We start from the raw sequence: 24,363 nt of genomic DNA, 5'->3' as shown, positions 1-24,363 counted from the left end.
CAGGACAGCTCATTGGGTTTTGTCAATGATATACAGGAATTTTGCTAGCAGGGATAAGGAAGGGATTATTCCATTGTATAAGGCAATGGTAGGCCACATCTTGGGAACTGCATATATTTCTGGAGGCCTAATTTTAAGAAGGATGTAGCACTGCCAGCAAGTACAGAGAAGAGCAATGGGATTGGTGAGTGGAACAATGGGGTGCTTTTACCAAGAAAGGTTTCAGTTCTGCAAATTGCAGCATCTGGAGATTAGGCCCTTTTGAGGTGATGTGTTTAAGGTTTTGAATGGATTGAGCAAACTCAATTCTAATAGGATTCTTCCTCTTGCTCAGAATACACATACACGAAAGGGCACAAATTCAAACTGAGGAAGGATGGGTGCAGAATAGATGTATGGAAGTTTTCCTTTAGGTGGTTGATTGCTGGAATAAAATTCAACCTGTTGTTATTGTGAAATTTGATAGCTTAAATAAATTCAAGGAAGGAACTAGACAAATTATTGGAGGAATTGGATAGGTGAAATAGGATTTTTTTTTTTTTTTGCTGTGCTGTATAAGCTTGCTTTCTTGCATAATTTGTCACTACTAATGATAAAATCTGGAATTTCTCTTTCACTTTTTTATTATTTCTCTTCTAAACAGATACTTACCCTGTACAAATCTCAAATCCACCCAACCATGGAATATTGTTCCTGCATCTGGGATAGTGCTCCGAAAACTTCCTCACCCCCTTCTTAAAACCAATTTGAAGATATGGCACAACTAGGTACCGTCTATTTACTGTCCAACTGAAAACTCATAAAATCAACTTTTCTACCCATTTATCCCTTCAAGTTCTGTTTTCTGGAACAATTTTTCTTCACATGTGTTTCCTGAAAATCACAATGTACTGAAATTCAAGTAGCATCAATAAGTATATATTATTCTTCTGTCTTCTCAGCTTTCAACCCACACATGGTGATAAGTACTAAAAGTTCTAATACCTTTCATGTTCGGTGGTTTCATAAAAAAAAAAGTTATTGTCTTACCACATTGAACAGGTCCTGAGGCATGAAAACAATGAATAATTAAATAATGTAATGAATATATAAAGAATTATAGGTCAATAATGCAATGCAATACATAGCCCACTGAATTTCACCAGTGTAACTCTGAGAGTAGCATGTATATAAATTTATATAACTCCACACAATTCAATATCATATTTGCATGTTAAAAATTAGTAACGGAATCATAATTTTCGGAATTCACTCTACTGAAAATCAATAAAGCCACCTAGATTTCTAAAAGAAACAGTATTTGTTTCAACTTTTTAATTACACTTTTATATTTTATTTCTTCTCATGTACTGTGATCCATGGATTTGGTGCCACAATTATCTAAACAATGAATAAAAAAGTGTGCACATCATTGCTTATTATGTCTCACAACACAATCCAAATGTAGACATTATTCTTGTCTTGTACTAATAAATATGAAAGTATACCTGTGGAACTAGGTGCACTGAAAATATCTTCTCCAAATTCACTGAGTAAATCAAGAGAGCCTTTTGTCTTACTCTGAGAAGTAACATTAGTTGAAGTGGTAGTAGTAGTAATGGTAACTGTAGGCTGTGCAGTTGCAGAAGTAACAGGGGGTGGCCATGGGCTATTGGACTAAAATGGAAAAAATAAAATATTTTTATTTCTATCAAAGGTCATATAAAATTATTCAAATGATAAAATAATGGAATAATAATGAAACAGATAAGAAAATATCCTGATATAAATAGATAAGTAAAAATTACATGAATGAGTCTGTAATTAACCTTAGCACTTTAAAGATTATTATTGCTGTTAACCGTCTTATCACTGACTGACTTGTGTAGAGATTTTAATCACTTTTTTTTATGCCAATATTTTGCTTATCTTTTTGATTGTCTGCTATCTCTTATGATCTTCCTTTCAATGTTTTCTCATTTTTACAGCTATTTCAAATTTTTTCCCATTGTTTCTTCTCCCTCTTTCAAATATTCTCTAATCACCTTTGCTTTACTTTTTTTTTTTTTTTTTTTTTTTTTGTGCTGCTATAACAGCCAGATCTGCTGCAAAAATGTATCCTTTATTGTTTACTTAATGAGTACATTAGATAATGGATAGATTCAGTGCTGAGAGTGGTTGTATACCAATGTTGAAAATATTTCTCTGTAGTTTCAATCCTTAGTCTCATTACTGTTTTTTGTATCTTCACACACTGTTCTTCATAACCTTGCATGACGAACAAGAAAGATATCTCCAGGTTCCTAGAAATAATTTTTTAGTGTTTTAAAGGAATGGTATGATTCTATTTTTCTTTGTAATTTTCTAATCTGATTTATTTTATAAAATATTTAGCAGTTTTGATTCTCTTTCCTTATATGAACCTAAACAAAAGATCATTGGTACTCAGCGTGTGACCTAGTTTTTATGCCAAAAAAAAAAACCAACCGCAGAGTGCAAATCATTGATTACTGCAAGGTACTTGAAAAGAATCCCCCCTTTTAAAATATGTAATGGGCTTAAACAGAAAGGGATAAAAAACATTTATGTAACTGAAATAAAGATTAGTCATTAAGGCTTACTTTACTATAAAAGTGAACACTAACTGTATGTGCCCAGTTAGAATATCAGCTTTCTGGATAGTAGACAGGTCACTGATGGCCAACAAAATGTCCCCTCCCCCTACTTAAACCCCAAATTTAAGGACAAGCAGCTTTTCTGTGGGGCTGGGTCAAAGAAATGTAAAAATCAAAACCAAGAATTGCTGATAAATCTTATAAAAAAAAATTGCAGTATATGCAACATGTAATGCAGTATAAAAAATTGGTATTATATATATACACATCATTATATATTGGTAATATGTAATGTCTCATTCCACTCAAATATTTCATCAAAAAGTCACATGGCATATGCCAAAAATTAAACTATTTAAAACATGTAACTGTATAAAGCAAAGAGTGCATCTGTGAACTTTCAATTAGTTTAATTCTTGATGAGATATTCCTCATCAAAATATATTTTTAGTTACTTAAATTTTTAGCTTTGTAATAAAATAACCTCACTGATTAACTGGTAAATGTAATAAAAAAATCTTTATAACTTAATTTCAGTTATAGAAATTAAGTTATTTAGATTGTGTGGCAAGTTTTGCTACCTGCGCAATTTTTGTTTATGAAGCTTCAAAAATAAGAATGAAGAGCAGATTTAATTTATTTATGTTTTTTTCATGATTGAAGATTTCAACGAAGGGGAAACACGTTTCGCTATAATAACGCAAAATCCAACAGAAATCCAATTATCAATACTATCGCAAATGCAAAATAGATAAGAGTTTAATATCCATTTATAATAGATTGCACTGACATAAAACCCCAATAAACCTAAAACTGCATATTGTTTTATGGTCATGACCTCCAAAAAGGTGCTTTAGAAAAATATCACAAAGGCATTCAAAACTGTTCTTAACCAAACAGCAATAAACAGTAGTGTGTATGTGTCCGGTTATTTTTGAAACAGCTTCCTAATTCGGGAACTCACTTCTTCAGTTGTTATTATTATTATTATTAGCCATGTGGTGCAAGGAAGCCTGAGGCTTATGGCTGCACCAGGCAAAAAAAAAAAAAAAAAAAAGGGAGGAGGAGGGAGGGAGGAAGGAATCACCAAGAAAGAGAAGAATGACGATATCCAGCTCAGGACCCTGGGTTTGCTAAGCCCATACTCACCAGATGTGAGCCCCTGGGGTTTTACGTTAGCTGTTCAGACAATCTTTTTCTGGCTCACACAATGTAAAGTGTTTTAATCAGTAAGCACTGCTTTTGCTGATTTAATATTTCTTGTCTATATAAAGTGCGTGTTTAATTAGTGCCTAAAATGAAGAAAGCTACAACAAAAAAATTTTAAATTTAGAGGAAAAATTAAAAATTATTAAGGAGTTAGAAAATGCCGAAAAGATTGTGACATTGGCCAAGATTTACAGCATAAATGAATCTAGCATTCTATGAATTAGGGAAAATGCTGAGAAAATTAAAAGTTCAGTTATCTGTTTCACATCATTGGCTGAAAAATGCACTACAAAAGTGAGAAATCTGTTAATAGAGAAAACTGAAAAATTACTTTCTTTATGGATAGGAGATCTTAATCAAAAAAAGAATGATGCCTCTTAGTTCAGGTATTATTCGCTCCAAAGTTCCACAAATTTTTAATCACTCACAAGAAGAAGCCGGTTTATCCAATGCAGACTTTTTTCAGGTCAGTAAGGGTTAGTTTTAAAATTTTAAAAAACAGTCTTCACAATCTAAAATTAATGGGTGAAGCAGCCAATGCAGATACAAAAGCTGCTTCTTTGTATCTGAAAACTTTAAAGGATGTTATTGCAATTGAGGGCTGTCTAGCAAGTCAAGTGTTTAATGCTAATGAGATTGGCTTATTTTGGAAGTGCATGCCACGCCGAACATTCATTTCAAAAGAGAAAACCACCCTGGATTTCAAAGCTGCAAAAGATAGGTTAACACTTTTGTTATGTGGCAATTCAAAGGGTGATTTTAAGTGTAAACTGCTTCTAATTTATACGTCAGAAAATTGTGCTTTTAAAGGAATATCAAAAAGCTCCTTACCAGTTCACTGGAAATCAAGCAAAAAGAGCCTGGATGACAGCAAAAATTTGAGGATGGTCTTTAAATTGCTTTTGTGTCGAAACAAAAAAAAAAAAAAAAAAAAAAAAATACTGCTCATTCTTGACAATGCTGCACATTTGTCTGACCTGCACCCAAATGTGAAAGTTACCTTTCTTCCAGCAAATACAAGTTCATTAATTCAGCCAATGGACCAAGGTGTTATAGTTTCCTTTAAACTTTATTACCCAAGATCTTTTTTGCAATTGGTAGAAGCTACTGATGCAATAGGCAATCTTTCAATTCGAGATTATTGGCAGAATTATATCTTGATGCTGTAAAAAATACTGAGTTTGCGTGGAGTGAAGTTGGTTTTTAGGAGCATTAGCAACTAAGGCCATATTGCTCCGGGCAATATGGCCTTAGTTGCTAATGCGGTGGTCATTCCCTGATCTTTGGTGGACACAGGCTTGAACCCCGGCCTAATCAAAAAGCATGTGCTATGCACTGCTGCTCCTGCCCACCTGGCTACGGAGGCGCTGAGTGAAGTTAAGAACTCAACAATGAATGCAGTGTGGAAAAAGCTGTGGCCACAAAGCTGCACTAAAGTCATGGTTGAAATGCCATAGGTAGTTGAGATTGTGAGAATTGGCAAAATGATTAGCAGAGAGGGATTTAAAGAACTTGAACCAGCAGACATCACAGAAGACCTTGAATCTCATAGGGAACAATTATATTTATCCCCAAGGGCTCACATCTGGTGAGTATGGGCTTGGCACACCCAGGGTCCTGAGCTGGATATCATCATTTTTCTTTTTCTTGGTGATTCCCTTCTACTTCTACTTCTCTCTCTCTCTCTCTCTCTCTCTCTCTCTGTCTCTCTGTCTCTCTCTCTCTGTCTGTCTGTCTGTCTGTCTGTCTGTCTGTCTGTCTGTCTGTCTCTGTCTCTCTCTCAGGGTAACTGGGGAAATTTTTTTTTTGGCTGGTGCAGCATAAGCCTCGGGCTTCCTTGCACCATAAGGCTAATAATAATAATAATAATAATCAGTGAACGATATTTTTTCGCAATGTGAAGAAGATAACAAAAACAAAGAAGATGCACACAAAAATTTGACTGTGAAGAGACTAGCTGAGTTTTTAGGACTTGCAAATCAGCTTAGCCAAGAAGCTCTGGATATGGATCCCAATTTGGAGAGGAGTTTAAATTTTTGTAGAACTTTATCATTAGCTTTAGTTCCTCATGAAGAAATTTATAGAGAAAAACAGTGTGCTTCTAAGCCAGCAGTTCCAAACCAGTGGTTTGTGAACCCCCAAGTGTTCCAGGGGGGGTTTGCACTAAAAATTCCATAATGGCGTCTGCTTAGATTTACATAGGTATATTATTGTAAACTACAAAATATAACTAATAATAAACAATAAAGTAAACTAAAATTAAATAAAGAATAAAGAATTGCCAAAGAAATAAACCACATCTCCCACAATTCCTTATAGTTACTTTACTATCTTACAGTATATCATGTTAAATTTATATCTAAAATTATTTCTTGACTAAATGGTCAAGAGTATGAAAAAGTTGTTTATGCATGGGTAATGCGAGATACATGCATGCATACTACCTGGGTAGTAGAAATGATGGAAGTGCATTACCCATGCATAAACAACCTTTTTCATACTCTTGGATATTTAGTCAAGAAATAGTTTAAGATTAAACCATGCATACCATCAAGCATTTCTCATATTGTGGAGTTATAACTTCATAACTGGGTTGTCGCGATTGCAACAACAGGGTACCTGCCCACCCACCGACAAGTAAGCCAACAAGCTTTGAAACGGTGCCATCTGGGTGGTGGTATCCGCCGAGAATAAGTAACATTAGTCTGGTGAAGTTACTTATTCAAAGCAATGCAATATCTCGGCCACTCATCCTGAAGGTTCATTTGCAATATGAGATATGAATAAACGATGCATTCATATTACCTAGATAGTAGAAATAATGGAATTGCATTACCCATGCCTAAACAACCTTTTTTAAATAAATGTTTTTCATACTATTTTTTTTTTTTCATTCTCAAGGATCATTGTTATGTATAGGTACAGTAATACCCCGACTTACGCGGTTCTTGATTTTTTCGTTTGGTGTATATCTAAAATTAGCTTACCAGTGATTTGGAAGTCAAACCATAAAGCTTGGGTGACAGCTTCCGTTTTTGAGGACTGGTTTGGTCACCACTTCATACCTGAAGTCGAACGTTATTGCAAGTCTAAACAGATTCCATTTAAAGTGATGTTTCTTATTGACAATGCACCCGGTCACCCTCCTGCCACCCTAATTAATTTCGACCCACGTGTGAAAGTTGGGTTTTTGTCTCCAAACACAACAAGCTTGCTTCAACCAATGGACCAGGGGAGTTATCAAAACATTCAAGGCTTACTACACAAGGCATTCATTTGCACGTCTGAATGAAGCTATGAGACAAAATAGTGAGATATCTGTTAAAGACTTTTGGAAACAATTCAATGTTTTAGATGCCGTAAGAATCATTGAAGAATCTTGGGATGAAATTCACAAAAAAACATTGAATGGTGTCTGGAAGAAACTTTGTCCATTTTTTTTTTTTTTCAAAAATGAGACGAAAAGAACGTCAGAAACTGATCATGTCGCTCATGTGATAGGCGAATTTGTTAATCTTGCCAGGCAATTAGATTTGGAAGTCAGTGGTGATGATGTCAACGAGCTGTTAGCATTAGCATTAGTAGAGGCATTTGATGCAAGAAAGCAAGCTTATGCAGCATCAGACAAAAAAAAAAAAAAAAAAAAAAATACCCACTTCCACTTCACCCCTCTGTTCGTTCAAAATACCTGTTCAGCTGAGCCTTAAACTTATTTAGGCTATCAACCTCCACTACAAGGGATGGAAGTCTGTTCCACCAACCAACCACCCGCTGGCTAAAGGCAAATTTCCGCACGTCTATCCTACATCTGTCTTTCCTCAATTTGAATTTATGCCCTCTCAGGTGATTATTCTGAGCTAGACGAAGAATCCCATCAGCATTGAGCATGCTCAAACCATTCAAGGCTTTATACACCTCTATCAGATCACCTCGCTGGTGCCTAGTCTCCAGACACTGTAATTTGCAAAACTTAAGCCTTTCTTCATAAGAGCACCCCTTTGTTCCATTCACTAATCTTGTTGCCCTTCTCTGTACTCGTTCCAGCAGCTCTACATCCTTCTTGAAATGAGGCCTCCAGACCTGTATACAGTACTCTAGGTGTGGCCTGACCATTGCCTTATACAAGGGAATAATCACCTCCTTATCCCTGCTGGAAAAATTCCTGTATATCATTGACAATACTCCATGAGCTACTCTTGCAGCCCGTCTGCACTGCTCAGAGAACTTCATATCTGCCTGCACAACCACCCCCAAGTCCCTTTCATTCTCTACCACTGTCAGTGTAGTACCACAGAGTTGATACGTTGCTCTGGGGTTGCTGTTTCCCATGTGTAGTACTTTACATTTGTCAATGTTAAACTTCATTTGCCACCTCTCAGCCCATCTGCTCAACCTTTCCAGATCCTGTTGCAGCAGCATAGTGTCAGTAGTGTCCTTGACAACCCTGCCAACCTTGTATCATCTGCAAACTTGGGCATTAAGCTTGATATACCATCATCAATATCATTTATATATACAGAAAACAATAATGGACCCAACACTGAGCCCTGAGGGACTCCACTAATAACATTAGTCCACGATGAGCAGTGTCCATTGATTACCACTCTGTCTTCTCCCCCTGAACCACCCCTTTATCCATAGCAGCAATTTGCCTCCAATATCACACTGCTCCAATTTGTGTAGCAGTCTTCCATGTGCAACAGTATCAAAAGCCTTTCTAAGATCCAAGTATATAATATCAAAGTTATTCCCTGCATCCAGTTCTTTTGTGACTGCATCATAGTATCCAATCAAATTGGTCAGGCAAGACTTTCCCTTAACAAAACCATGTTGTGGCCGAGCTATAACTGAAGTCTTGTCTAAATGATCCTGCAGTGCTTCTTTAACCAGTGCCTCCATTAATTTTCCTGGAACAGAAGTTAAGCTCACAGGTCTACAATTACTTGTGTCAGCCTTTGATCCTCCTTTGTGAATTGGGGTCACATTTGCACATTTCCAGTCTATGGGTACCTCCCCTAAATCCAAGGAAGCTCTCATAATAATGGCTAAGGGTTTGCTTACTTCCTTTGCTGCCTCCTTTAATATAACTGGATAGATCCCACCCACCCCCGGGTGCCTTTCTTGTGTTTATCTTCAACAATTTCTCCTCCACTTTAATCCCAGTTATTTCAAGATTCTGTAGCTTACTGCTAGAGTTGAATACACCTCTGGCATTCTCCTCGCTGAATAACTCCTCATGTGTGAATGTCGATGCAAAATATTCATTTAGTTTGTTAGCTACCTGAGCAGGATCATCAACAGTTGACCCATCAATATCAAGTGGACCAATCTGATTTATCCCCTTCCTTCTAGAGTTTACATAAGTAAAGAACTCTTTGCTGTTTTTCTTTGCATCCCTTGCCAAGGATTTCTCGTAATCTGCCTTCGCCTGCCTAACCTCCTTTGTAACTTGGTTGCATATCAACTTGTATCTATCATAGGCTTCTGTGTCGTGTTAATTTGTAAGTATCCCATGCATTTTTCTTCTCTGCCATATGCCTCATTAGTTCATCTGACAATCATTTTGGCCTAAACCTTGAACAATATTTCTTAGTTGGTATGTAAAGCCTAGTAGCTTCCAAGATAAGTTCTTTGAATGCTTCCCATTTTGAATTTGCTGTTGGTAACATCATCAGTTGGTCCCACTGTATAGAATTTAAATACTGTCTCAGTCCATCGTAGTCGCCTTTACGGAAGCAATAACCCTTCCCTTTACCCCTAATGGTAGTTACCTCTGAGTAAATCCCACTTCAGCACACTGTGTTCACTGCCACCTAGTGGTTCATTTATCTGCAGATTCTTAATGCATGAAGAATCACTGCTGATAATCAAATCAAGAGTATTACTCCCTCTAGTTGCCTCCCGAACATGCTGATGTAGAAAAAAATCATCCAATAAATCCACAAAAGCCCTGCTAGTGTGTGAGTGACCATCCCCCACATTTCAGTCGATATCTGGGAAATTAAAATCTCCCATTATAAGACTCTCTGATTTACTGGCCCACTCTATTTCCCTGTACATTTTCTTATTATACTCATCAGAGTCATTAGGCCTACAGCACACTCCTACTCTCAATTTTGATCTCCCAATGCTTATGTCACACCAAACTGACTCAACACTGCACTGTCCAGCGATGTCGACTGGCTTCACTTCCTTGGTTTTTATGTGTTTCTTAACTAATAGCATAACCCCTCCCCCCTTCCTATCCTGTCTATCCTTTCTGTAGACGTTGTACTCCCCAAATTCCAGTTCTGCATCCCTTATATCTGTGTGACACCACGTCTCTGATATCCCAACGATATCTGCCTTTGATATTTTGAGCAATACCTCAAATTCATCAAATTTGTTTACTAAACTGCTAGCATTGGTGTACAGTCAGTCCTCGTATAGCACGATAGTTGTGTTCCTAGAAACCCTCGTGCAATGCAAAATCGTGCAATGTAAACAACAGGCCCTATGGGAAAAATAGGGTTAGGTGCCGACCATCCAAGATTGAACACACATTGGTAACCAAAACATTACCAAACACAATAAATAAAATACTTACATATTTTATAACGATTAAAATACGTAATAAAAAATAATATTATAATTTTTTATAATATTATTATAATATAATAAATAATAAAAAATACGTATTTTTTACGAATAAAACACGTATTTTTTACGATTATTACGTAATAAAATATTGCTAATGCTTTTGCTTCTATGGTAAGCAAACTTGTTTTTTGTTTGATTTTCTATCCAAACAGATGACAGCCGTTCCATCTCTTCCAATTCTTTGTCTTAATCTAATGGATTTTAATTGCACTTTGAGTTGTTCCTGCTATTAAAGTTGTTTTTATTTTCTCTGCATTCTTTGTAATTCTCGGCGTTGCCTCATTTAGGTCTGTAGCACGTGCAATATCACATGGTCTTTCATTTCGCTCAAAGTGTTTCACAATTTCATATTTTTTCTCTATCGACAGAGGCAGACTGGCCATAAGCCTTACAGGGGAAATCCCAGTGGCCGGTGTGATTTTGGCAATAAACCATAGTATAAGGCCACTATATATTTTCCCGGGTAAGAATTTTTGATCCAGTCCGCACCTGTTTATTGATATTGCTTTTCTTTTTCTCTCTGAATCTGCAGTGTCTTCACCAGGACGCTTCCTTTTCACACCTTTTAAGAAGTTTACTCATTTTTAGGGAATAAAGCACAATTACAAAACGAGGAGGCACGTTGATACACATAAACAAAGCTGTGCACGTGTAGCAACTGAATAAACAACGGCGTAAAGGCAGAGATACACTATTAACACCTCACATTTTACTAAAGCACATTTCTAGGGGTTACTACCATAAAACAATAAAAACAATTTCCAGTTGCGTTTCTGCTAGTGGAATCTGTTATAAACTGGTAGTAAACTCGATCTAATTGCATTTGCGATTACAGTGAAACTTCTCCTAACGGACACCTCTTGTTAACGGACATCTCTCTACAACGGACATTTTCAAATTCCCCAACTCACCTCTATTGGTTTTAAGGTGTTTGCAGCTTCTGTCTAGCGGACACTCTCTGTAACGGATGCGGACAGGGAATCTGCAGTTTTGTTTAGATTAGCACTTAATTTGATCTCCCCATAACGGACTGCGGGAGAGCTCACGGCCCTTTTCCTAGGAACTTTTCTTCCACGTATTGCCTCAATCGTGTGTTTATTTTCTATTTCCGATTCTCTGAATATTATTAAGGTTTACATCGTGGTTCTAAACCCTTTTTCAAGAATTTTAAGGCACGTGTAAAACTTCTGATGAATTCGGTGTGTGTGTGGGGGGGGGATTATGGTCGGCCTTTCGTCTTTTCAGTTTTCAGTTTTGTTCAGTGTCGTGTGAAGTGCACAATGTCTTCTCGTAAACATTTAACTTTAAAAGATAAAGTCGAACTCATGCGTATGATCGGCAAAAAAATAGTGTTCGCAATCTCGCCGAAAAATTCAAAATCGGGAAGACGCAGGTAAGCGACATCCTAAAGGAAAAAAAATGAACTGCTCAAACAATTTTGGCAACACGGAAATGATCAGGTTCAAAAATCATTCCCAAAAACTGTTGGACTTCATATTGACAATGTTACGTATGAGTGGTTTTGTCGCGAACGTGCTAAAAAAAAAAAAATTCCCATTAATGGGCCTATTATTATGGAAAAGGCTTTGGAGGTTGCGAAATCTATGGGTGTAAATGAGTTCAAAGCTTCTGTGGGATGGCTAGACAAGTTCAAAACTCGGCATAAAATTTCTTGGAAAACCGTAAGTGGTGAAGGTGGATCTGTTGATACTGGGGTTGTAACAGAGTGGACCGTCGAATTGGAAGATTTATGTCGTGATTTTGAAGCTAAGGATATTTACAACTGTGACGAAACAGGGTTGTTTTTTAAAGCTCTTCCTGAAAAAACAATGAGTCTAAAAAAACGAAAAGTGCCAGGGCGGAAAAATTTCTAAGGAATGCTTGACTGTACTATTGTGTACAAATATGCTGGGAGACTTTGAACAACCTCTTGTTGTAGGAAAACAACAAAATTCTCGTTTCAAGGGCAGAAAGTTGAATCTTTTGAATGTTGACTGGAAGTCTAATAAAAAAAGCGTGGATGACACGAGATATCATGAACGAATGGATAGGTCACTTTAACCAAAACATGATTTGTCAAAACAGAAAAATTATTCTTTTCATGGATAATGCTGCATCTCACCCGCACATTGAATTGTCCAACATTCAAATCGTTTTTCTGCCACCAAACACATCTGCAGAGTGTCAGCCCTTGGATCAAGGGATAATAAAAAATTTTAAACTTCACTACAGAAAACATGTTTTAAGACATCTCATTGCAAACATGAACGATGTAACATGTGCGAGTGACCTTGCAAAGAAAATCAGCATCCTAGATGCGATTCAATGGATTTCCTCTTCAGTAAACGTAATTAGAAAACAAACTGTCGTGAACTGTTTTGTAAAGTCTGGCTTCTCAAACGCAAAAATTGAAGTTATGAACAGCAATGTGGAGCACCAAGAAGAACAAGAACTTCAACATCTATTGATAATGTACGACACTTCGGCTACAAGTGACCCTGGCTACAAAGATATAGACTCGAACCTCACTACAGAAGATGGTGCTCTAGATATCAACGACATTATCATCAATATTTTTCAAGAAGTTCCTCATAAGGATGAAGAAATGGAAGGAGGTCATTCTGTCGAAGAACATATTAACGACGAACCACCGATGAAAATAGAAGAAGCGCTCATACAAATCAATCGTTTAAAAATGTTTTTCGCCGCTGAAGAAGATACTGAAGGACTTTCGATGTTTTCTTCACTGCATACAAATGTTGAAAACAAAATTATCAGCCGGAAGAAGGTGCAGAAGAAAATAAGTGATTACTGTATGTATTTTTCTTAAGATAAAGTCATAATATGCATAGCACAATTGTATGTATATTATTTACAAAAATATTGTGCAAAATCTGTATACAATTTAATTTAATTTTACATTAAACGTTTAACGATTTTTCTTTATCTCTTGTGTATGTAATTGTATATTATTTACAAAAATATTGTTCAAAATCTGTATATATTTTAACTTAATTTTACATTAAACGTTTAACGATTTTTCTTTCTTTTTTTTTTTTTTCTCCCTCAGACTTCTTGTTAGCGGACACATTTTCGTTCCCCATGGCTGTCTGTTAAAGGGAAGTTTCACTGTATACCAATTGCTGGAATTGTGTTGGTTTTTATGTTATTATGGTGAAATGTGTTTCCCCTTCGTGGATAAAAAAAAAAAAAAAAAAAAAACACATTAATACATTTTCAGAATCTTCTCTTCATTCCTATCGTGTTGTGTTCGGTTGGGGTGATTCTGCGTTCGACTGCCATTTCTTGTAAACACAAAGGCGAATCGTGCATAAGCGAATTCGGTTCGTGTTATATAGGATATCGTTCCCCTATTTATAAATCGTGTATGATCGAATTCGTGTAGTGTAAACACGTGTTATACGAGGACTGACGTACACGCAAGTATACCTGCACCTGTTTCTATTCTTAGCTACCCTAACACAACCCATGTGTTTACTTGTACCGCAATGGCTCCCAGCAGTCTCTGAAATATCATGCAACTTGTTTTTCAGGCTCTGCTCATTCTAATAGAAGCAGTGCAAGAATCTCTTTCACCTCTGCCAGTGGCTACTGTCAATCTATTGGTCTTTGTCTCCCCCCAAGCTAGCAGTTTTCCGACCCACCTAACACTGCCTCGATAGCATCAGCAAATATTCTTGCACCCTTTCTATTTAAGTGTATCCCATTCCTGTAGAAGCAATCTCTCCTGTTAACAAGTACAGTCCAGGCTGAAAAAAATTCTACCCCTTGAGCCTTGCACAATCTTTCCAGGGCCGAATTGATCGACAAGACTCTCATCATATACTCCCTCCTATCGTGTCTGGGCAGAATTGCAGACACTTTCAAATTCAACCCTAATTCTCGGCTTTTGTTCAACAGTGACCTGCACTTGTTAAGTAATTCTGCCGGTCTCCTACTCTTAATATCATTAGTGCCAACGTGTACAACTATATCACCTTATGTGCCCTTAAAAGATGATATTCGCTCTACAATGTCATCAACCTTTGCCCCTGGCAGACATACCCTGGTCCTGTTCCACCTATCCTTTTTACAAAGCATGTTCCCTGTTTCCCTGACAATAGAGTCACCTGTTGGATTCACATAGTCAGGAGCTGACAATGAATGAGCTCATAGAGATGCGTGAGCAAAACGTCACTGAAGTATCCGACACTTCAGACCCAGTTCCACCAGAAAAGCACATAACAATTGAAAACTTGACAGAAGGTCTCAGCTCTATTGAAAAGGGTTTAAAAATTTTAGAAAACAGACTCCAACGAAGAACGCGTTGTAGCTACAAAGCAAGGAATAAAAAAATTATTAGCTTGCTATGAAGAAATTCTGCGTGAAAAAAAGAAGGCGCTGTGTCGTCAGACGAATTTGTTAGATTTTATGAAGCCATCGACATCGAAATAACTTTTTTACATAACTCATTTATTTTTTTAATACATATTTTGTATTAATATGTATAAAGAACTGCAATTTTATTAAATATTTTTCTTCTAAACTAGTGTTTTTGTTAGTCCTTGGTTCCAATTAAACAAAATTTATATGTATATATATGCAAAGTTGTACCCCGACTTATGCGAATTCGACAAGCGATTTTCGTCGGACCCACCTATCATGTAACTTTGGGGTATTACTGTACTTTTTTTAGAATTTACAGTACTTAGTAACGTGCATGGGTTGAAGGTTGAAAAGATGAAAGAAGATACTTGTTGACATTAGATTTGAACTTCTGTAGATTGTAATTTTCAGGAAATATGTATGAAGGAAGGTTGTTCCAGAAAATAGAAGTTGAATGAATAAATGAGGAAGAAGAAAAGTTGGTTCTGTGAGTTTGAAGTTGGAGAGTAAAAGGATGTTGGCTGGTTGCATCACGTGTTCGGATTGCTTTAAAAGAGAGAGTGGGAACTATAGAAGCCAATTCAGAAGAAGTGTCCATGGAAGTAGCCATTGAGAGAAATGACATGCGGCAGAAACAAAACGTGTATGAAGCAGAGAGTGGACACCCTGTTAGAGATGAGTCATTAATTAACCTAAATGCCCTCTTCTGAATGGAAACTAGAAGCATGAGAGAGGTTTTGGGGGTTTTAGAGGTTTTTAGTTATTTGGTGTACAGGAGCATTAGCAACTAAGGCCATATTGCTCCGGGATATGCGGTGGTCATTCCCTGACCTTTCCACATCCTCCGTATTTGGTGGTGACGGGCTCGAACCCTGGTCTAATCATGAAGCGTGTGCTATGCACTGCTGCTCCTTCCCACCTGGCTACGGAGGCGCCTAGGTTTTGGGGGCACCGCCCCACACGAGGGAAGAATATTCCACGGTAGGGCGGATTTGCGATTTGTACAGAGTGAACAGCTGTTTGGAAGAAAAGTAACACTGAGAGTGAAAGAGAAAACAAAGTTTTTTAGATGCAGAGGAAACTATATTTGTAATGTGCTTGTGCCAAGAGAGATTAGAAGTCAGGGTAACCCCCAATATGGATAATCATCTTTCCTAGAAATCAGAGTGTCACAAAGATAAGCATAGGAGCAGAAGAATCCTTTTTGTGAGATATAAGACAGGACTGAGCTTTAGAAGGATTGAAATTAAGTTTTCTTTGCCCCACTGGAGAACTGCCCGGAGATCAGCATTTAAGGATTTGGCAATGGATATGCGAGAAGTTGAAGCTGTTTGAGCAGGGCAGGATTTCTCAAACTGGAAGATGGAAAGTAATGTGCTATCACTAGCAAAACTACGGATAGGATTTCCGGTCAATGGAAAAAGGCCATTAATATATAAGAGGAAAAGAGTGGGAGAAAGAATTATACCTTGGGGAACACCAGCATTAGTGGAGAAGTTAGAAGACAGAGAGCTGTCTACCATCACCTGCAGTGAGCGGTCAGAGAGAAAACTGAATACCCAATCACAAAGAACAGGTTGCAAACCATAGGATGGAAGCTTATTTAGAAGACCATTATGCCAAATACGCTCAAAAGCCTTTGAAATGTCAACAGCAATGGCTTGAGTTTCACCAAAAACTTTTCCACTGAATTTGTCCATAGATGCACATCTTCTTCAAGAGGGGTGTTTCCATTTACAATGGGTTTCCTCAGCCTAGAAGTTATTTTTTGGTAGGAATTTTTTCCCACCATAAAGTGCGATTCAAGGTGTGTTGGTCAGTTAAACCTCTGGCTGTCATGCATTCCCATACTCCATCCATCCATCTCCTCCTAGACCTTCCTCTTCTCCTAGGAGGTATCCATTCCAGGATAGCCTTTGAATATCTGGTTATTAACATGATTTAACATGGTAATTAGTCCATTACCATGTTAAATGATTTTCTTTGATATTGTCAATAATATTCTTTTTTTTACTTCCTTCATTCCATTTTCTGTCTTTTCTAGAAGTTCTTGCTTAGATGTACGCAAGTCAAAATATCACCAGTGGAAAGACACTGACGGAATCTATACTGGCGATCGTTCACTAGACGAAAGATTTCCAGATAGTTTCAGTTGGCAGTTTTTTTTTTTTTTTATGTGAACCCCAAACACGAGAGGTATTAGAACCTATAGTACTTAGTACCGTGCTTGGGTTGGAGGTTGAGAAGACGAACGAAGATATTTGTTGTCGTTGGACTTGAACTTCTGGAGATTGCAATTTTCAGGAAATTGAATATGAATGAAGGTTTTTCCAGAAAACGGCAGTTGAATGAATAAATGAAGAAGATGAAAAGTTGGTTCTCTGGGTTTGAAGTTGGACAGTAAATGGATGTTGGCTGGTGGCGGCACGTGTTTGGACTGTTTTGAAAGAGAGAGCAGGAATTATAGAAGCTAATTCAGAAGAACAGTGCCCATGGAAGTATCTGTAGACGAAGCATGCAGCAGAAACAGTATGTCTATGAGAAAGTGAGTGGAGAGACTCTGTTAGAAATGAATCATTAATTAACCTAACTGAACTCTTCTGAATGGAAACAAGAAGCCTGAGAGAGGTTCTGGGGGCACACCCCAGATGTGGGAACAATATTCCATGGCAGGGTGGATTTGCGATTTATACAGAGTGAGCAACTGTTTGGAAGAAAAGTAACGCTGAGAGTGAAAGAGAAAACCAAGTTTTTTAGATGCAGAAGAAGCAATATTTGTAATGTGCTTGTGCCAAGAGAGATTACAAGTCAGGGTAATCCCCAAAAGAGATATATCATTTTGCCTAGAAATCGGAGTGTCACTAAAGATAAGCATAGGAGCAGAAGAATCCTTTTTGCGAGATATAAGACAAGAGAGTTTTAGAAGGATTGGAATCAACTAAGTTGTCTTTGTCCCACTGGAGAATTACCTGAAGATCGGCATATAAGGAATTGGTATCAGATTTTCGACAAGTTGAAGCAGATTGAGCAGAACAAGGTTTCTCAAAATGGAAAGTGGAATGCAATGTGCTATCATCGGCAAAATGGAATTCCAGTCAATGGAAATAGGATTTCCATTGACTGGAAATCCCATCATGGATAGGATTTCCAGTGAATGGAAGAAAGTCATTAATATACAAGAGGAAAAGAGTGGGGGGAAAAAACTGAACCTTGGGGGACACCGGCATTAGTGAAGAAGTTAGAAGACAGAGAGACATCTACCATCACCCTCAGTGAACAATCAGAGAGAAAACTGGATAACCAATTACTAAAAACAGTTGGCAAACCATAAGATGGAAGCTTGTTTAGAAGACCTTTATGCCAAACATGATCAAAAGCCTTTGAGATGTCAAGAGCAACTACTTGTGTTTCACTGAACCTTTCCACTGAATTAGTCCATAAATGGGTAACATTGATGGAATCCATGTTGATCAACGATCCCTGGTGATCGTTGATCAGACGGAAGGTTTCTAGGTTGTTTAAGAGTTGGCGGTTAATTGATTTCTCCATTACTTTAGAAAGAGTAGAAGTAATTGCAATGGGACATCAATTGGATGGGAGGGATTTGTCACCCTTTTTAGGAACTGGCTGGATATGAGCAAATTTCCAAGCAGAAGGAAAAACACCTTTGGAATAAGAAAGTGAAAAAAAGGTGGCAAAGAATAGGAGTAAGTTCAGGAGTACAGGTTTTGAGAACAAGTGGAGAAATACCATCGGAACCTGGAGCTTTCTTAGCATCAAGATTCATCAAAATCCTTCTGATATCCTTTTGATGGAAGATCACAGGAGGCATTGAATGGAGCGTGTTGGGAATGGTGGGAGGTGTTTTACCAAGATCATTAATACATGAGCTGGAAGAAAAATGGGATGCTAGCAGGTCAGCTTTATCCTTGGCTGAAGTGACAACAGAACCATCTGGTTTGGACAGAGGTGGGCAAAATTTGCGGCCAAATAGCTTTGGCAAGAGACCAGAATGCTTGGCTACCATTACGGCAAGAAGCAAGTTTTCTACTCTTAGCCTGTTCAAACTCTAGTTTGGACTGATTAATAACTGCTTTAGAATTGTTGCGAGCTTTGGTGTAGGCAGAAAATGAAACTGAAGAATTAGAAACAAGCCAATTATAATATGCAACATATCGTAATGAACAGCCTTAGCACATTGAACAGCCTCAGCACGTTTATTGGAAAACCAAGGTTTAGATAAAGGACGATATTTTAAAGTGGAGTGTGGGATAAAGGATTCCATTCCTGCAAGAATAATTTCACTGACACGATCTGAGCAAATGTTGACATCAGAAGTTTTGAAACAGTAATCCGACCAAGGAAAAGAAGTCTCGCAGGTCATTCCATTTTGCATTCTTGTAATGCCAAACAACACGAGGTTGAAAATAGCCATGAGATAAAGGTTCCATTGGAGAAGAGACAATCACCAAGTTGTGATCTGAAGTGCCTAAAGGACCTCTCACTTCGACCGTGTAGGGTTAGAAGGGTTGTTTGTGAGAAAAAGATCATATTGGCTGTATGATTAGGATTGTCCAGTATTCTTGTAGGTAAATGAACAATCTGTGCTAGGTCATTAGTAATTGCAAAAGCCTCAGCATCTCGACCTGCTGGGTCGGTGTGACTAGAAAACGGAAGCCAGCTGGAGTTGTGAACATTAAAATCGCCAAGGAAAATTACCTCACTGTTAGGAAAGTTGGATTGGAGAGAGTAAAGTTGCAAAGAGAGGAAGTCAAAGAGCTCCAAGTGATTAGTGGAGTTGGGAGAACGGTAGAGACAACAGATGAATTTGACACAATGAGGTAGAGAGATTTTAACCAAGAGAAGATCAAAGAGAGGAGATTCCAAATTGCCAAGTCTCTGACAGGGAATATCAGAATGGACATATGCACAAGTACTACCTTTGAGGCGAAAGGAATCATACAGTGAATAATTTGGGCATCTGAGATGAGCAGTAGTTCAATCAACCGATAACTGAGATTCTGTCAGAAAAAGTACATGGGGTTTGGCAGACTGCTGGTGGAAATGGACATCGTTGAGATTAGAATTGGGTGGGACATGCTGTATGAAGTAATGAAATTTTTGGATATGGTGTACACGTGGTAAGAATATACCCAGATCCTTGAAATAACGTGGCCTCGACAATGCTTTCCGCATACACACTACTCGGACTCCCTCCAGTCACTATCTGGCAGAGTAGAGGTAGCAAGATTATACACTAGCTGATCAGGAAGCCTCCTAGAGAGTTACAATAGGTTCGGTCCAGTGTACTAACTAGCGGCCAGCTTACAAGCACCGTTTTAGAGCTGCACCCTTGAAATGTAAGGAATATTGGATCTCGCCACGACGTTCATCATAACCTCAAAAGTCATCAATCATACTGCATGATGGAAGAGATAGGGAAGGGTTGATCGGAACTCAGCTCTAGAGACTAATCATGGATTCCACCACTTCAAGCCTCCAATAAGCAAAGTGGTGGTATTTCACCGGTTGATGAAAGTCATCTACCACCTAGTACTGCCTGGTAACATAGAGGGGCGGCATTCCTCCATGTGGTGTGGGCACCACACCTCGACCCCTGCTTACGTTGGTTCACACCTGGGTGGTCACCCACCATGTACTTGTGCATGGAGGTTATACCCAGGATTACTAACAGTCCCACCATCGTGAAAGTGCAAGCAGAGGATTTGGCTGTCTCAGACCATCCGGACTTTGCCGAAATTGGGTCCACTTGACTTGAGTGTCACCCGAATATCAGTTCCATCATACCAGTTTTAGACTCCCAGGTAGCAAGTACAGCTTGTCTGGCATATCTGAGAGAATGTCTGTGACAACCTCAAGGACCAACTTTCTCCATTACTTTGGAAAGAGTAGAAGTAATTGCAGTGAGACAATAATTGGATGGAAGGAATTTGTCACCCTTTTTAGGAACTGCTTGGATATGAGAAAATTTCCAAGCAGAAGGAAAAATATTTTTGAAATAAGAAAATGAAAAAAGGCAGCAAAGAACAGGAGTAAGTTCAGGAGCACAGGTTTTGAGAACAAGTGGAGAAATACCATCAGGACCTGGAGCTTTCGTAGCATTAGATTCATCAAAATCCTTCTGACATTCTTTTGATGGGAAACCACAGGATTCATTGAATGGAGTGTACTGGGAACGGGTTGAGGTGATTTATCAAGATCATCAAATATATGAGTTGGAAAAAAAAATAGGTTGCTAACGGGTCAGCTTTATCTTTGGCTGATGTGGCAACAGAACTATCTGGTTTTGACAGAGGCGGGAACAGAAATGGGCAAAAATTGCAGCCAAGCTTTGGAAAGACCAGAATGCATGGCTACCATTAGGGCAAGAAGCAAGTTTTCCACTCAGCCTGTTCAAAATCTAGTTTGGACTAATCAATAACTGCTTTAAAAAGTATAAATAATACTTAATAATAATTTTTATTACACAATGGCACTTATAAAAACATAGTACTGGAAATATTTTGTACTGGAAATTTAGTATTCTTATATGATTTCAGAGAATATAGGCTCAGAGATTTGCGTTAAAAATATTATGTTGAAAGGAGTTTGCGAGTCAAAAAAGGTTGGGAACCACTATTCTAAGCAAATAATTTTAACTAATTTTTTCCAAAAAGTATCAGATACTGTTGCAAGTTTATCACAGGAAAACAGCGACAAAGAAGCAATGAATTTAGATTAAAAATCTAGAGGTACGTATTAGCAAGATTAATTTTTTGGATATGTTTGCAATTTTTTTCTTTTTTCTTACCGAATGAAGGCAATTTTTTCAATTTAATTTTTTTTTTTGTACATTTGTGTACAGGTATGGAATCCTTATTATGTCACAACCTACATTTCGCATTGTGCAGATTTGGACTGTGCGGTGTTTTCCTGGAACGTAATCCTCACGCAAATTGAGAGATGACTGTATTTGCATACTAAAATTGTTTTTCTTTTACTTATGCACAATTCAGATCAGTCTCCTTAAACAAAAGAACACAACAATTATTGCTCCCACTGTAAACTGTGTGTGTGTGTTTGTGTTCGGGGGAGGGTGATTGAATTTGTTTGCACTCTATCCTCCCAATGATGCACTTGTCTATATATAGACAAGTTGTGCATGGAGGTGTGTTACTTCTGCTCTGTGAATTTGTTTTTGGCTAATATTTATTTTTCCCAGACATATTTTGGACTTCTTTTTTGTAGCACTTTGAATATTGCCACATTTTTTAGAAACTAGAATTAATTTTACTTATGGGTTCTAAATATTTAAGTGCTGAAAGTGAATGTATGAAAAGAACAAGGAAAGTAATGACATTGGAAGAGAAGATAAAATTACTTGATAGACAATTTTTTTATGTGGCATAAATTAAAAATGAAGTTTACAATTTTTTGATATATTTTATAAGCATATTTATTGTTTTATGTCTAAGCCCCTATTTTCTATGGTACCTTGATGGTACCAACTGCAGTACTTTTCAGGAACATATTCCTCATGTGGTTGGTGGGGATTCCTATATTCGATTTATTTATTTTACAAAATAAATAACACGGGAAGGGAAAGAAATGTCACATATAAAACAATTATATATGCTCATATTTAAACTGCCAATAATATTATGCATTTTTTGCATAAGATATAACTGACAGGTGGCTTAATATTTTTTTTCACTAATACAAATGTCAGTCACACAATAATAGCAAAACTTAACTCCTTTTATTAAGCAGACTAGAGGAAAAATTAATTTTACACTGCTGGCACTAATCACTACTTAGTTGCCTTAGTCCTGCATTACATATAAAAGGCAGGATCTCCCTCTCTCAACGAGTATCTATAGTATTCCCAAGTGTTTTGTTGATATTTTTTCACTAAAAAGGGCAGTGGATGAATATCTTAGTAAATATTTAGTGGGGAAAAAGGGGATTTAAATACACACTATAAGATACCAAATACTAATATGTAAATAATGCAGAACTGTAATGTCAATTTAATTATATTATAGATATAATCATCACAGGCAATTGTCTTCTGGTAAGAAGATAACATATTAAAATAAGTCAGAATTATGGCACTATATGTTGGATAAAATACAAATGCTATATCTCAAAAAAAAAAAAAAAAAAGTGTTTTTTTTTTCATTAAGAGAGACTTTACTGGGAATCTCCTCTGATGCTCCAGTGGCTGGATCAAGATTCTCTAGGTTCTTCTCATGATAATCCAGGCAGGACCATCTTTTGGTGTTCGTAGGCCATAAGTAACCTTCATTTGGTTATTGTAGGCCCTAGATCCTCTTCATTCTGAGACCTTACTACATTATATCACACATATTAAAATGCCCTCGCATTAAATATAATTTTTTGAAATCTGAACGCATTTCAATAAATTTGGTTTTGAAGTTATTTCCACAGCACTTTAGCATTAGCAGAGGCATATGATGCAAGAAAGCAAGCTTATACAGCATCAGCCAAAAAAAAAAAAACTTCCCATTTGCTCCAAAAGTTTGTCCATTTCTTCCTTGAATTTATTTAAGCTATTAACAATGACAGATGTAAGTTTGTTCCAGCAATCAACTACCCACAGGCTAAAGGCAAATTTACACACATCTATTTTACAACCGTCTTTCCCCAGTTTGAGGAAAGATAGGTTAACCTGTCACCCCTCCTCAGGTTTGTAAACCAAGCAAGAGGAAGAATCTCATCAGCACTGCCTCCAGATGCTGCAATTTTTTGCAGAAATTAAGCCTACTTCGTAAGAGCATCCCTTTGTTCCCCTCACTAGTCTTGTTGCCCTACTCTGTACTTGCTCTAGAAACTCTACATCCTTCCTATAACGAGGCCTCCAGACCTGTATGCAGTACTCAAGATGTGGCCTGACCATTGCCTTATACAAGGCAATAATTACCCTTATTCCAGCACTAACTTACTCGCAATAATAAAGTATGATGACACTGCTAATGATTTTGCCAACAGAAAAGCTGACAAAAGAATTTATCTTAAAAATTAGTTTGAAGTACTTTATTGTTAGAATAAGATCATTGAATTCTATCTGAATTATATTTTTTTGGGTCTATCTTTTGTTTTAGGCATTAGGCACAGTGCTCAGTTTCTTTAAAATCTTTTTTAGGCCCTAGGCACATTGTTCAAAGTGCCCATTGGAAAAGATGGTCCTGCATACAAGTCAAAATGTGCCTAGTGATGGAATGGGAGTGCACCATTCTACTCCCTTTGTGACATCAGTATGATTCATTACTAATTACACAATTTGTATCTTTTTTTTTGTTATCATTTATTCTTTATTGAAGTCCTTCAGTTTCATAAACTCAATTTTCCATTACCTGTTTTACTTCAATAAACTGATAATTTGATTAATGTAATGTTTGAACAACAACATCAATTTTGTTGCAGAATGAGGTTGATCCTGAAATAGCCTTTGTTCTGAGCAAGGTATATTGTATTTACTGTAGTTTCTATTATAGAGCATGCAGTGCTTAAG

At 37.3% G+C, this 24,363-nt stretch overlaps 1 protein-coding gene across 2 annotated transcripts in view; it reads right to left on the bottom strand.

The window, feature by feature from the left end:
• LOC150091797 (uncharacterized) overlaps positions 1-24,363 on the bottom strand; it is a 115,921-nt gene that overhangs the window by 33,009 nt on the left and 58,549 nt on the right. For both annotated transcript variants that reach the window (XM_090376985.1, XM_090376988.1), the window contains exon 4: positions 1,488-1,656. In XM_090376985.1, the coding sequence (XP_090233111.1) occupies positions 1,488-1,656 (169 nt within the window). The remainder of the gene's footprint in view (positions 1-1,487; positions 1,657-24,363) is intronic.

This window comes from Mastigoproctus giganteus, chromosome 1 (genome assembly GCF_048544385.1).
Source record: "Mastigoproctus giganteus isolate SK-2022 chromosome 1, ASM4854438v1, whole genome shotgun sequence".
Lineage (NCBI taxonomy): Eukaryota > Metazoa > Arthropoda > Arachnida > Uropygi > Thelyphonidae > Mastigoproctus > Mastigoproctus giganteus.
This window is presented reverse-complemented; position numbering and strand designations above follow the sequence as displayed.